We start from the raw sequence: 14,164 nt of genomic DNA, 5'->3' as shown, positions 1-14,164 counted from the left end.
GTGGGGGCAGGGCCTGGTGGAGAGGCAGGAGTTGACTGAAGTTGGGTGTCCCTGAAACAGACAATTATCACCCCAAACCCATTTCACTCAAAGCTGGGGGTGATGGTCGAGTTCTACTCTCAAAGCCACCATCTGCCTGGAGAAAGGGTATTCTGCCTTTTCTGCAGAGCTTTGTATATACACCAATCCATAACATTCTCAGTACCTTGGTCATTGCTTGTGGTCGTACACTCCGCGGACCAGTCCTGGGGGATCACAGGGGCAACCAGCTCAGCAAACTCCGTCAGAGGACAGCTGGGAGTGCAGCCTGGCAGCGTGAGGGGGTATGGCTCATGCTGGGTCTCATTCCGGTAGTACATCTCTACAAAGTACTCCCTGGTGGAGGAAGGGAGAAGACAGAGCCATTAGTTCTGTGTCGTTGAAATGCCACTGAATTATTTCCCACCTGGCCTGTAATATGTTAAGAAGTTAAGAGGTTAGGGGAATCTGGGTGGCTCAGTTGGTTAAGCACCTGCCTTCAGCTCGGGTCATGATCCCAGGGTTCTGGGATCAAGCCCTGCATTGGGCTCCCTGCTCAGCGGGGAGTCTGCTTTTCCCTCTGCCCCTCCCCCCCATGTGTGCGCGCTCTCTCTCTCAAATAAATAAAATCTAAAAAAATAAACAAAACAAAAACAAAGAAGTTAAGAAGACACAAGTTAAGAGGGGAAGAATTTACAGGAGTGAGTAGATATTAGCCAACATAGGTGTGGGAATGGGGAGGGCCAGATCCAGAGGGTGGAAATGGGAGGGCTGGTACGTTAGATAACCAGGGGCAAAAGAGGTGGGGACCAGGATGCTTAATTGGGAGGGAGCTGAGAGGTGATGGTGGGGGAACTGGGGTGATCTGATGAGGCTTTGAATAAGAAGTGGAGGGTAGGTAAGGTGTTGGGTTTTCTTTCTCTTATTCTCTCCCCTTCATGATTCTCATTTGCTTCATTTTCTCTTTTCCTCTCAGGATTTCTTTTAGGTTTTCCTCTGAATGAAGGTACCCCTGCTTTCCTTATCCAGGCAATAAACCTGGAACTGAGCAATATTTAACACACCTGTGCTTAAATATACATCCAGATGTTGTCAAAATTACACCTCAGAGAGAGGGTGTGGGTGTATACCAAAGTCCTCCTACTCCCTCATATTTGATACTTTATTTGAAAAAACAAGATGTATGACAACCTTTTAAAACCAGTATGAGGGCCTCACGGAGTCATTTGCCAAAGAAGCAGGAGACAAACTGAAGTGGGATTTAGTGGTCATCCTTGGGGTAGTAACCTCACAACTGTAACTGTTGGGTGTTTTTATAAAGAAGGCTTCTAAAATATCACTTGCAGGGGCGCACGGGTGGAGCAGTTGTTGAAGCATCAGACTCTTGGTTTCTGCTCAGGTCGTGATCTCATGATCATGGGATCGAGCCCCGAGTCGGGCTCTGCGCTAGAATCGAAGTCTGCTTGAGATTCTCTCCCTCTCCCTCTGCCCCTCCTGCTTGTGCTCTGTCTCTGTCTATCTCTAAAATGAATAAATCAATCTTTAAAAAAACTTCACTTTGGGGGCGCCTGGGTGGCTCAGTCATTAAGCGTCTACCTTCGGCTCTGGTCATGATCCCAGGGTCCTGGGATCGAGCCCTGCATCGGGCTCCCTGCTCAGCGGGAAGCCTGCTTCTCCCTCTCCCAGTTCCCCTGCTTGTGTTCCCTCACTCATGGTCTGTCAAATAAATAACATCTTCAAAAAAATTAAAAAACCTCACTTTTAAAAGCCACATAAACAGTAGTAACCACACATATTCACTTAGAGATATGTTTTTAAAAACTTCCCAATATTATATGAATGACTACTTGCACCCTGGGATGACTTTCCCAGTGACAGCATCTTTTATCTCAAGATGACATGGCAAAGATGACTAATAGTCGATCAAAATTCATGATCCTCTTTCCATATAATAGAGTTACGGCTGAAAAGTGACTACATTTCTCAGACTCCCTTGCATGTAGGTGGGACCAAGAGACTGTACACACTCCTTGGAGATGTTGTGAGTTTGGTTTCAGACCAGAACAATAAAGCAAATATCACAATAAAGTGAATCAAATGAATTTTTTGGTTTCCCAGTGCATATAAAAGTTATATTTACATTATATTGTAGTCTATTAAGTGTGCAATAGATTTATGTCTAAAACGTGTATAACTTAATTAAGAATACTTTATTGCTAAAAAATGCTAACCATCATCTGGGCTTTCAGCGAATTGTAATCTTTTTGCTGGTGGAGGGTCTTGCCTCAGTGTTGATGGCTGCTGACTGCAGGGTGGTGTGGAAGTCTGGGGTGACTATAGCAATTTCTTAAAATAAGGCAACGGTGAAGTTTGCCACTCTTCCTTTCAGAAACCATTTCTCTGTAGCATGTGATCCTGTTTGATAGCATTTTACCCACAGTAAAACTTCTTTCAAAATTAGAGTCAATCTCCTCAAACCCTACTGTTGCTTTATCAACTAAGTTGATGTGATATTCCCAGTCCTTCATTGTCATTTCAACAACAATGTCCCCAGCATTTTCACCAGGAGTAGGAGTAATTTCCACCTCAAGAAACCACTTTCTTAGCTCATCCATAAGAAGCGACTCCTCACCCGTTAGTTTTAACATGAGATTGCAGCAATCCAGTCCCATCTTCAGGCTCCACTTCTAATTCTAGTTCTCTTGCTATTTCTACAACATCTGCACTGAAGTCTTAAATCCCTCTAAGTCATCCATGAGGGCTTTGGAATCAACTTCTTCCAAACTTCTGATAATGTTGGTATTTTGACTTCTTCCCCAGAATCATGAGTGTTCTTAATGGCATTTAAAATGGTGAATCCTTTCAATTTACTTTGCCCAAATCCATCAGAGAGGAATCACTATTGTGCCTGTGGGAGTTATAGGCTTTCTATAGGTCCTAAAAAGATAGAACCCTGGGTTTCCAAATCACACCATGGATGAGTCACCTCCTAATGGCCAGGGACATCATCTCTCTCTCTCTCTCTCTCTCTCTCTCTCTCTCTCTCTCTCTCTCCTTCCCTCCCTCCCTCCCTCCCTCCCTCCCTCCCTCCCTCCCTCCCTCCCTCTCTTTTTAGGGGGTGGAAGGGCAGAGAGAAAGGAAAAGAGAGTCTAGTGCTGAGCTTGATGTGGGGCTTGATCTCATGACCCTGAGATCATGATCTCAGCCAAAATCAAGAGTTGGACGCTTAACTGACTGAGCCACCCAGGCACCACGAGTGATGGCCGACATCTCTGTTGGAGAATTGGATGAGTAAGAAAGAATCATCCATTGGGATAAGCCTCTGAGAATCTGATGTTCATTTGTATAGCAGCGAAAATTACCCTTATTAGTTAATATATCCGGAAAACAGTTTGAGGGGACTCAAAATTGGCTCTAGTGGTGAAGATACAAATTAAGATGCATACAAAGAGTTTGGATAATTTGTTTCATGAAATTTGAAAGTGGAAAAATAGCAATGTTTTTAACTTAGGGAATTATTTTACATAGTATATGATTTTAAATTTATGTACCTAACTGAAAAGTAAATGTTTTAAGAAAATATTTAAGCTAATAATAACAACAATAATAACAAAACCTGGGGGCCAGCGGTATTAAGTGTGAAAAGCATCTCTTAGATACTTACCCCTTCTCAAGATACAATTCCATTATGTGGCAGGAAGCATAGGGAGGAAGGATTCCATTGTAAACATCTAGTGCCATCTGTAGGCCACTCACGGTAGTGTCATGCTGTGGGGATTTGAAACAAGTCGTTTTTGATCTTTACCTCTGATTCAGATATACATTCCATAGGTAGTATTAAGCACTTGTAGAGAACGATGATGGTTTTTGATTCACTTAAATGTGCCATACCCCCATGGCAGAGAGGGGAAGGACTAAGTTTTGTGGAGCATCTGTTGTGTGCTAGGCAGTATGCTTCTTTTACATATCATTATTCCCATTAAAAAGATGAACAAGCAGACCCTGATAAATTAAGTAACTTGCTTAACCATATAACCCCAAAAAGGAAGAAAGTAAATTTGAGTCTAGCGTTCAGGTTTTGTACCATGCTTTTTCCCAGTGCAACATCTATTTTAGCTTGTTTCATTGATTTTCATTAAATTTAAAATATTTGGAACATATTAATGCTAGATTATATTTCTTTTACAGATTAGAATAATCTGTAATTTTAGAGTTGGGGAAGAGGGACGCCTGGGTGGCTCAGTCAGTCAAGCATCTACTTGCTCAGGTCATGATCCTAGGGTCCTGGGATTGAGCCCCATGTCAGTCTCCCTGCTCAGCGGGAGTCTGCTTCTCCCTCTCCCCCTACTTTTTCCCCCGATTGTGCTCTCTCTCTCTCTGAAATGAATGAATAAAAAAATCTTAAAAAAGTAAAGTTGGGGAAGAATATATAAGGCTATAAATGTTAGGTTAAAATGTAAGGAAATAGAGTGCATAGCCCAAAATTGTCAATTGTTCATCCCAGAGTGCCTAGAAGGCATAGGGGACTGGTCTTCAGTCCCAGTTTGGTCACTAATTAACTATATCATCTTTGAAAGTCCTCTGCATCTGTATCTACAAAGTGGGCATAACATTTGGTTGCCTAAACTCTATGGCCGTATTAAAAAGGGCTTAGAACTGATTTACTGGAGAAAGAACTAGAGTTACAGATTTATGACTTGCCAGAAATCACGCAAGTTAGAACTGGAAACCAGATGTGAAACTAAAGAAACTGGCAGAACGGACTGGTTTCCGGAAGCCCCCGCCCCGGAAGGACTACGCTGTTCTGTCCAGGAGCTCTTTGGCTTACACCATTCAGAACCTCAGAGGAGCAACAAGCTTCCCTGGAAGTCGTCTCTTCCATCTTCCTGCAGAATGAAAACATGGCTTTCTCCAGCCAAACCCCATCTGAGAACTCCCCTGTCATAGAGAAGTGGGTGGGAAGCTGAGTTCCCATCCTGTGTGTCCTGGTTCCCTGCTCATTGCAGACTCCCCGGACAGCCATTTTGGTGCTCTACACACCCCTTGAACCCCTGTCCCCGTCCCCACCCCCTGAACAGTGCCTTTCGCTGGCCCCTGCTCCTAAGCTGAAGCCTTCACCGAGACCTCCCTTTTCCTTTCTGCACCCCATTTGGCTCTAACTTCACGTTGCAGCTCTTTTTCTCCATCTCTCTTCTAGTCCTTTTGCCTCCTGGAGGTTTCTATTTGGATGCTCCCTGGCCTTTCAAACCCAGTTGTCTAAATCGCTCCATTCCCGTGGCCAGAGCGCCTCGGTTAACTAACGGCTGGTTAATGGTTCCACCCTCCTTGCCGTCCTGGAGGCTGGAAACATGGCCTTCACCTGTGGTTGTACCTCCACATCGTTACTCCCCGCCCACATCCCATTCATCACCACATCCTGTTCATGCTCTGCTTTTAGTTTGGAACAGAAGTGGTACTTGCCTTCTCCGTGTCACCAAAGCGCTTGTTTGCACTGCATTTCTATACTGCTTTGTATGGTGTTTATGTCTTCTTGTCAGTCCCAGACCGTAAACGCCTTAAGGGCCCGAATTATGTATTTAGTTTTAAAATTAAAATTTAAAATAAATAAAATTTAAAAATGCCAACCATGTAGGTGGTCTTGTATATACATATTTAGGAGAGTTGAAGAATCACTGTCTAAAATGTCTACCATCTACTGGGCCATAAGGAAATGATGAGGAAGAAAAGGAGGCTCCCTCCTTAAAGACACGACTGCCTGAACGAAGGAATGTTGAGCGGAGGGGAAAACACTTACCGCAGAGTACATGACAAGTTTCCTGTGGTTCGAGGGCTGAGTTGCACTCTTCATGTGACTGAGGATCTCACTGACCAGGACACCTTAAAAAAGAAAGATCAACAAAGGAGCTGAACCAAGCATGGGCTTAAACTTTCTGTTAATTCCTACTGTCTGGTTCTCCCTGCCATGGTTCTCAAGACCTAAGAGAGGAAAAGAAGTAACTTTGGGTTTGCATCTACTGTGTGCTTTACAGTGTTCTACTGAAGCCCTACTTCTATCCCCCATTTACAGTGAGAAAGCTGAGGCCTGGTGACATACAGTGACTCATCCACAGGCTGGGCAAGGAGAGCTGGGTTGGCATACGAGGACCCTACTCTCCCCAGGTTTTGTCAAAGCTTGAGAGAGGAGGTTGAGGAACTCGGAAGGAATGACAAATGGTATTTTTCAGAGAGTTGCTAGCTAGTGCTTTTCTCCAGGGCAGCCCTAAAATGACAGCCTGGCGTCTACTCTGTCTTCACCCTTCTTGCTTCTACTCTCTGGTAGTCAAACCTGTGGGAGGCCATGGGAGAAAGCAGTCTCTGGATGTCTGTATAGGGCATGGACTGTTTTCTGTGGACATCTCTGGGGATCACTATTAGGGGGCAGCCAGCATCTTCCATCTGAGGGCTCCACAGAGGAGCGCTCTTGCCCCTCATATCTGTTGTTCCTGAGGTGGTGAAAGGCAGGCACACAACTCAGAGTTTCCACCCTCCTGGCCGACGGTGAAGGCTGAGGGGTATTTTGGGGTGCCAGGTGCTGGATTTCCACAACCATCACCTGAACACTCCTTATATCTCCGGTGGTTGTTTTGTTTGTTTGTTTTTTTAAGATTTATTAATTTATTTTAGAGAGAGAGTGTGCCATGGGGAGGGGCAGAGGGAGAGGGAGGATTCCATGCTGAGCGTGGAGCCAGATGTGGGGCTCGATTCCATAACCTTGAGATCAGGACCTGAGCCACAGCCAAGAGTCTGACTCTCAACCGACCACGTCACCCAGCTGCCCCTGTTGGTTTCTGTACTACATGTGTAATCTCCTGGCTTCAGAATGACCAGTTTGTTTTTGTAAAGAGCAGGCATTGATGTTAACAGACTGTCATTCCAGGCTCTCCGGTCCACTCAGCAAACACACGGAGCAGCTACCATGGGTCAGATGCTATGCTAGGTGAATCACACTCCTGCCCTCAAAAAGCTCATAAAATAGTACAAAGAGACTGTTCATTCATCTGTCTACCAAGAGGCACCATAAAGGGTTAATTAGGAAGGGAGCCGGTTTGCTCTTTCTGTAGATGCTGGGACTCCCTTGACTAGGAATGGAAGAACCTGGAAGCCACATCTCCAACAGGTCTACATCCCTCTGCTTCAGAGAAGGTGGCTTTCTCAGCGTCCTTTAGGGATGACACCATCACCTATCAGCAACCTGTCCATTGACAGGTGCCTCTGCAGCAGCCTTCGGGGCTGACAATGGGATATGATCTCAGCCCTTGGTTCTGGGGTGACTGTCCATCTTGCCCCAGAAGAAACTAGGGGTAACCACCACAGTTACCCCCAGGCCCTTGGCATTAGGTTTTATGGGAGGGGACACTGAGGTTCAGAGACTTTCAGCAACTCGTCCAAGATTCCACACCGTGTGCACAGAGGGGCTGAACTTCTCCGAATCCAGCATGTCTTAATCCTTAGACTACACTGTAGCACAGCCTAGCTTCTGAGCTCCCTGTGGCATCATTTATTAACTGCTTACACTAGACAAAGTATCACTGCCTGGAAGACACAAGCTTCCCCTCCCACACTCGGGAGCTACAGCAGGGGCTGGCACACGTTTTCTATAAAGGGCCACACCATGTTTTAGGCTCTGTGGGCCATGCAGTCGGCCATAACTGTTCCCTCTCAGGGAGAAGCCCCAAAACAGCCATAGCACTACCTAAATGAATGTGGCTGAGTTTCAATCACATTTTATTTACAAAAAAGTAGGCAGCAGACTGGACTTGGCTTGCAGGCTGTAGCTTACATCAACCTGTGGCATACAGCGAGGACAGCTTTGCATTAATACAGACATGACCAGCCATTTATCAAAAATTCCTAAATGAACCTCAGGAATTTGTGTGTGTGTGTGTGTGTGTGTGTGTGTGTGTGTGTGTGTGTGTGGTGTGTGTGTGTGTAGAAGGAGGCGGGTGGAAGGGTGTGGAGTACCAAACTAAGTCATCCCTAAAACCAACTGATGGAACAAAAGTTTCGGCAAAGATCGCCAGATGCCAAAGTCCTGGTGCTCTTGTGCGACTCTGTGTCACCCAGACAACATATGTTTTCTCTGTAGGATTGCATTTAGCCGTTTCATCATCCAACAAGCATGTAGTTGACAAATCTCTCTTGCCTAGCCAGATCCAAACAATAGGCTGAACTTGGGTTTTGGCAGGAATCACTCAGGAAACAATCTCCTGGCCAATCCACACCCTGGACTTCTCCAGAAAATAGGACAGGTGCATTCACACAAATACCAGCCTTTGGAGTTGAGACCAAAAGAACAGCTTAGGGAAGGACTCTTAACAGACAGAATCCAGTTCAATGCTCTCAGCAGAGGGGAAAACTGGATTGAGCAGGGGAGTGACTTCCCTGAAATGCAATGTCTAGTAGTCAAAGGAAAACAAGAAGAGGAAACATGAATAAACTGTGAGGAAAACCCCCAGTTTTTCTTCCTATTCAGACTCCTGCATCTATTACTAGACTCTTCTCAGTTTCTGCCTGGCCTTCCTGGCCCATTTCTTCACATTTCTGGCATCTAGAAAAGCGCTTCTGAACGTTCATGTTTCGTGAGGTACCTAGGGATCGCTGTAGAATGCAGATTCTGATTCAGGTGGTCTGGGGTGGGGCCTGAGAGTCTGCATTTCCAACCAGGGGCTTGGTGATGCTGCTGCCGCTCCTCACGGACTGCATGTTGAGTGGTGAGGGGCTGACCTCCTCAGCCATCATGACTGGGTTGGGGGAACTTGCTCAAGAGCCCTGTCTCCACCATCTGATGCGGCTTGGGATTGGGTCATACCTCTGGCACCTGGTGGTTCAGGAATAAGACCTGGCGTATGTGTAGCCAATGGGGCCCAATGTCCACCCCCTGCCTCTTTTCTTGTTTACACATCAGATGAGGCTGCTGCTTGGGCCACGTCCCAACACACAGCCCTGAGTGAAAATCTGCCCAGGTTGGTCCAACAGCCAGGAAGCTTTGCCTCTACGTCTTCTCCTGGGGCTCAGCTGAACTGGTTCTCACCGCACAGTGAACAGGGTCTGGCAATGGTTGGAGTCTTGATGTGATTGCCCTGTTTCTCTCAAACTGTCTAGAGTCTGTGACTTGGAACATCTCCTGTGGCTTAGAATTTCTTCACTGTGATGTCTACCTGACATAACGGACCTCCTCTTGCTCTCCATCCTCACTTTTAATGTCTACATTAACAACCCCTAGAGCTGACGCCCCCCATGGTGTCTTGGCCTGCCGCCCAATTGCCCTCAGAGGCATCAGCATCTCTTGCTGTCCTGTCTGGTTCTACCTCCTTTCTTCCACCCACCTATGCTGATTATAAGGGCTTGGCAGCCTCTTGCCTGGGTCTACCTTCGTTATGATAGGATGTCCTATGCCAAATCCAGCTGAAAGGAGGCATCACTGAGAAATAAATGTCTTTCAACACCAATGGAAAAATTTAAGCTGTGCCATAAATTCGTCAATTGCAATATGTATGAATCTACATGACATAATTAGTCTGCAATTAACTTTCACAATGGCTACCAACAAGGACCTCAGGAAAACAGTCCTCTTTCATCATACTTCCCACTTGAAGAATTCATCCTATAGGCAGCCAGACGTAATTGCTTTTCATGGGGCTTAGATACAAGATCCTTAATTGTTTGATCTGGAAAGGATGAAAAGTATCATTTAGCTTTAGCCCAAAGCTTCCATTTTCTAGATTGGAAAAACTAAGGCCCAGAGTAGGTAGTATTAATGACTATAAAAACACATCATGTTTATTGACAGTGTATTATATGCCAGGCACTGTTTATCCCAAACTTTCTGAATACATACATTTATTTTAATCCTTACTCCCTGTGAGGAGGGCATCATTATTATTCCCATTTTGCAGAATGGAAACTAATGCTGGAGTGATGACGTGACTAGTCCAAGGTCACACAGCTGATTAGTGGTGGGACGGCACTCAGACCCGGATCACTCAACCACAAATCTAGTACAGTCCTTCCACTTTTTTATATACTTACCCCCCTGCAGTCTAGATTTCTCTTTCTGCTTGTGAATTCCATAGATAGACAGGATGGACAATTCTGATAATTCTTTCAACTTAGTCATGGTATCCTCTGTGGCCCAGGAGGGTAACGTGAAATTGTGAACACTCTGTAGCAAAGAAAAAGAGAAGAAAATGTGTATTTTTATTTGACTTTTTTGTCCTCTTTGTCCCTCAAGAACTACTGGGCCTAGTCTTTCTTATCCTGACATTTCTCTCTAGGAAAACTTTACTTTGTGGTAAGTCATGGTATGGATTTTCAGCAGGGAAATTCACAGAGACTGATTCGCCCCTTCCTACCAAGTCCGTAGCTTTTGGCTGAACCATGGGTCCAAAGGGGGAATTTCTAATTTGCAGAGTAAGGGTGAGGTAGTGCAAGAATGTACCTCATTCCTTTATGAAAGGTTTAGAAATCTATGAACCTGTGGGGAAGCTGACACTGACAGGGTTCGATGATATTTCTGTCAAAGCTGAGTGAGTGCCCTGAGAGGACAGCTAGGAGAGGCAATATATTTCTGGAGCCTTCAATACCAGACCCTCCATTCCCATCAGCTTCCAGTTCACTGACTCCTGGGGAATGTGTACGGTACACACAGTAGGCTCTCAATGAATATGTATTACATGGATGAATAAGCTGGACAGCAGGGCCGGTGTAGACTTCTTGCCAATATTTATTACTTGGTATGAAAAAAAGTTGATTCAGAACCCCCAGATTCAAGGATTGAGAGAGAGAGAGAGAGAGTTCTTGAAAGAGAAGATCAAAGTGGAGTGCCTATGGAAGAAATAAGTGGGAGAGAAGTGAAAAGCAAACCATGTACCATGGCCACATCATGGAACAGCTCAGATCAACCGATAGTAAGGAAGAAAAAAAAAAAAATCAAGACTTGCCAAAATATGGCTTCTTGTCTCCACTGAGGAGTCTTTCCTTTCCTTTTTTCTTTTTTTTTGAAGATTTATTTGTTTATTTGGGGGGGGGGGGGCAGAGGAAGAGAGAGAATCCCAAGCAGGCTCCACACCCAGGGCAGAGCCCAACATGGGGCTCGATCTCATGACCTTGAGATCGTGACCTGAGTCTAAACCAAGCGTCAGATGCTTAACCAACTAGCCACCCAGGCGCCCCTAAGGAGTCTTTTATAAGGCTAATAAATTTTCCTTAAAACAGATGCTAATGATAAAGTGAAAATATCAGGAAGGTCATGTAAAGGTCAATAAACTGTTATGGAGGGGGGCAAACTGTGTCATTTGTTACCGACACGGAACCATGAAGGTAATTGCTGGCCCCCAGGCCCTCATGATGACCTCAAGGTCAGAGGTGGATATAAATCCAGTATGCGGTCAGAATTTTGCCCTAGGATTCGGTGAACCCGGTAGAGAAAACAGGATATAGAGTACTCCTTTTGGCCAGTAGGTGGTGCATAGTGAGTGAAAAATACCAAGTTGCCTTGAAAACCCCAAGGTAATTGATCTAGCTTCAGAGGTTATTTCATAGGCACGTACGGCAAGGAAGAGATTCCCAATCAAACCAATTTCTATAGCCGGGCTTAAAGTTGTCTTGCTTATTTCTATATCCATAAATCAGGTAACCTTTTTTTTTCTTCCCTCTATATAATAATATTGTTTTTTTCATTAAAATCCATGACAGGAGCCCAGCAGTCCTCAGTGGCTGAAAAATAAGTAAACGCCAAGACATAGAAGAAAAGTAATTTTGCCTGCAATTTTCTAAAGGGGGACAACATAAATAATGGAGAGAAAAAGTTCGAGTTTTCAATTTAATATAAAGAAGTCTTGAAATATGTTTCAATGTCAAAGGAAGCATAATTAATATATCTGCCAAAAAGGGTAAGAAAATGTTTTCAACTGTTTCAAAACAGGCATAAATCAAAAAATCAGATTGCAAGTTAATCTTTGATATTTTTTCTTTTACCTCACAAAATAAAGGGTCGTAGACTTTAGTCCACATTCCAAAAAGGTCCTGGGTATGGTATCCTGTAAATGTTGGCAAGGTTTCTATAAAGTCCTGAAACACACAGAGAAAACATTTTTACGTTTGAGTCACTCAATTTCAGCATCACTGATATTTGGGGCTGGATAATTTTGTTGTGGAGGGTGCCCTGTGCTTTGTAGGGTGCTGGGATGTATGCCTGGCCTCTACCCACCAGATGATTAACATCATCCCTAATCCCTCAGTTGTGACAACCCGAAGTGTCTCCAAACGTTGCCAGTGTTCCCTGTGGGGCAAATCTGCCCCCACTGAGAACTCTATTCTTCACATAAAAGTGCACCAGGAATATTGGCTGTGGTTGCATGAGCCCAAAGAATTTCACGAACACTAATTGGTCATTTTTCATGATTGCATTAAAACTGTGGGTGCACGCTGGCTTCCTGCCACGTGTCCTGGTTTGTCCTGGAATCAGGCCAAGCAGAACCTCTGGTACCTGGTAGTTCAGGAATAAGACCTGGTGTGTGTGTAGCCAATGGACCCAATGCCCAAAAATTTTTTGGGAAGTAGGTGAAGTAGAACTCACATATATATGACTGGTCAAGGTGAGAAGAGAAAGCATGTCTTAGGCCAAAGCACCTCAGGAATATACCGCAGAAACTGGACCTGCTTTCTGGCTATAAATTTGAAATTTGGGTGGGATGCAAACATTTCTCTAGGTTCTATATTATTCTTGGATTGTCATGGTAATGAGACCCACTATTCAGCTATCTGCCTGATGAATTTGGCAGCAATTTCTGGGAATCCTTGTGGAAGATATTATTTGATGGATAAATTTTCTAGGAAACTATAATTTCCAAATATTAACTCAAACAGATACCCATAAAATAAATGTAATTATTAAAGATCTCCCCCCCCCCAACCAAGGCAAACCAAACAAAAGCTCCAGGGCCAGATGACTTTATGGAGAAATTCTACCAAGATTTTCAAGAGCAAATTATTCTAATGTTATTTTAACTGTTACTGAGTATAGAGAAAGAAAAAAAAAAAAGAAAACTTTCAAAACATTTTTATGAACCACGTGCAGCACTGACACTGACAAAAGATTGGCCAGAAAACTATAGTCCAATGCTACTTTGAATATGAATGCAAAAGGTATGAGTAAAATATTAACAAATAATTCAATATCCAAAGAAAGGGGCTTGAGTCTAGACATGCAAAGATGGCTCTTTAGTAGCAAATCTATGAATATAATTAATCTTAGTAATTGATCCAAGGAGAAAAATAACTTGATTTCATCTACCTATCTATATAAAAGATTTATTTATTTGAGAGAGAGAGATAGAGAGAGAGCATGTGCTGGTGGGTGGGGGAGGAGCAGAGGCAGAGAGAAGCAGACTCCCCATTGAGCACAGAGCCTTACATGGGGATCGATCTTACAACCCTGAGATCATGACTTGAGCTGAAATCCAGAGTGGAACGCTTAACAGACTAAGCCACCCAGGCACTCCTTGATTATATTTAGATAATGTTAAAAAGATTTTTTCAAAAAACTAAACACCAGTATTGATAAAAATAATCAATAAAATAGGAAAGATGGTTAGTTCCTTAACATGGTACAAATATCACTATTCGGTCCTGAAGCCAGCATGTTTAATAGAAAAACACTTCTAAAATAAAAAACCAGACGAGGATGCCCACAGCCAATACTGTTATGTCCTACTGTACTCTAAATACTGGCCAGTGCAAACATGCAAAAGAAATCAGAGGTAAGGGGTGCCTGGGTGGCTCAGTTGTTTAAGCGTCTGCCTGCAGCTTAGGTCATGATCCCAGGATCCTGGGTTTGAGCCCCGCATCAGGCTCCCTGCTCAGCGGGGAGCCTGCTTCTCCCTCTCCCTCTGCTTGTGCTCTCTCACTTTCTCTCTGTCAAATAAATATATAAAAATCTTTAAAAAAAAAAAAATCAGAGGTAAAAATATTGGAAAAGTTGAGGTAAGCCAAAGTTATTTGCAGATATTATAATCTTGGAACAAGCTTAAAGTTAAATGTAAAGACCTATGTGAAGAAAACCTTAAAAATTTTTTTGAAGATAAGGACAAATAGGAAAATGTACCAT

General features: G+C 43.9%; 1 protein-coding gene across 4 annotated transcripts in view; it reads right to left on the bottom strand.

Moving 5' to 3' along the window:
* Window positions 1-14,164, bottom strand: part of ACP3 (acid phosphatase 3) — an 85,394-nt gene that overhangs the window by 53,451 nt on the left and 17,779 nt on the right. For all 4 annotated transcript variants that reach the window (XR_006778488.2, XM_045791766.2, XM_045791765.2 and 1 more), the window contains exons 6-10: window positions 12,034-12,126; window positions 10,087-10,219; window positions 5,813-5,895; window positions 3,683-3,786; window positions 206-375 (exon numbers count right to left, since the gene is read on the bottom strand). Coding sequence is in view for 3 of the 4 variants with exons in the window: in XM_045791766.2 (XP_045647722.1) it covers window positions 206-375; window positions 3,683-3,786; window positions 5,813-5,895; window positions 10,087-10,219; window positions 12,034-12,126 (583 nt within the window). In the remaining variant the exon portion in view is untranslated. The remainder of the gene's footprint in view (window positions 1-205; window positions 376-3,682; window positions 3,787-5,812; window positions 5,896-10,086; window positions 10,220-12,033; window positions 12,127-14,164) is intronic.

This window comes from Ursus americanus, chromosome 20 (genome assembly GCF_024610735.1).
Source record: "Ursus americanus isolate L20-20 chromosome 20, mUrsAme1.1.p, whole genome shotgun sequence".
NCBI classification, from domain to species: domain Eukaryota; kingdom Metazoa; phylum Chordata; class Mammalia; order Carnivora; family Ursidae; genus Ursus; species Ursus americanus.
Note: the sequence above shows the minus strand (reverse complement) of the source record. Positions and strands in the feature narration are given on the sequence as shown.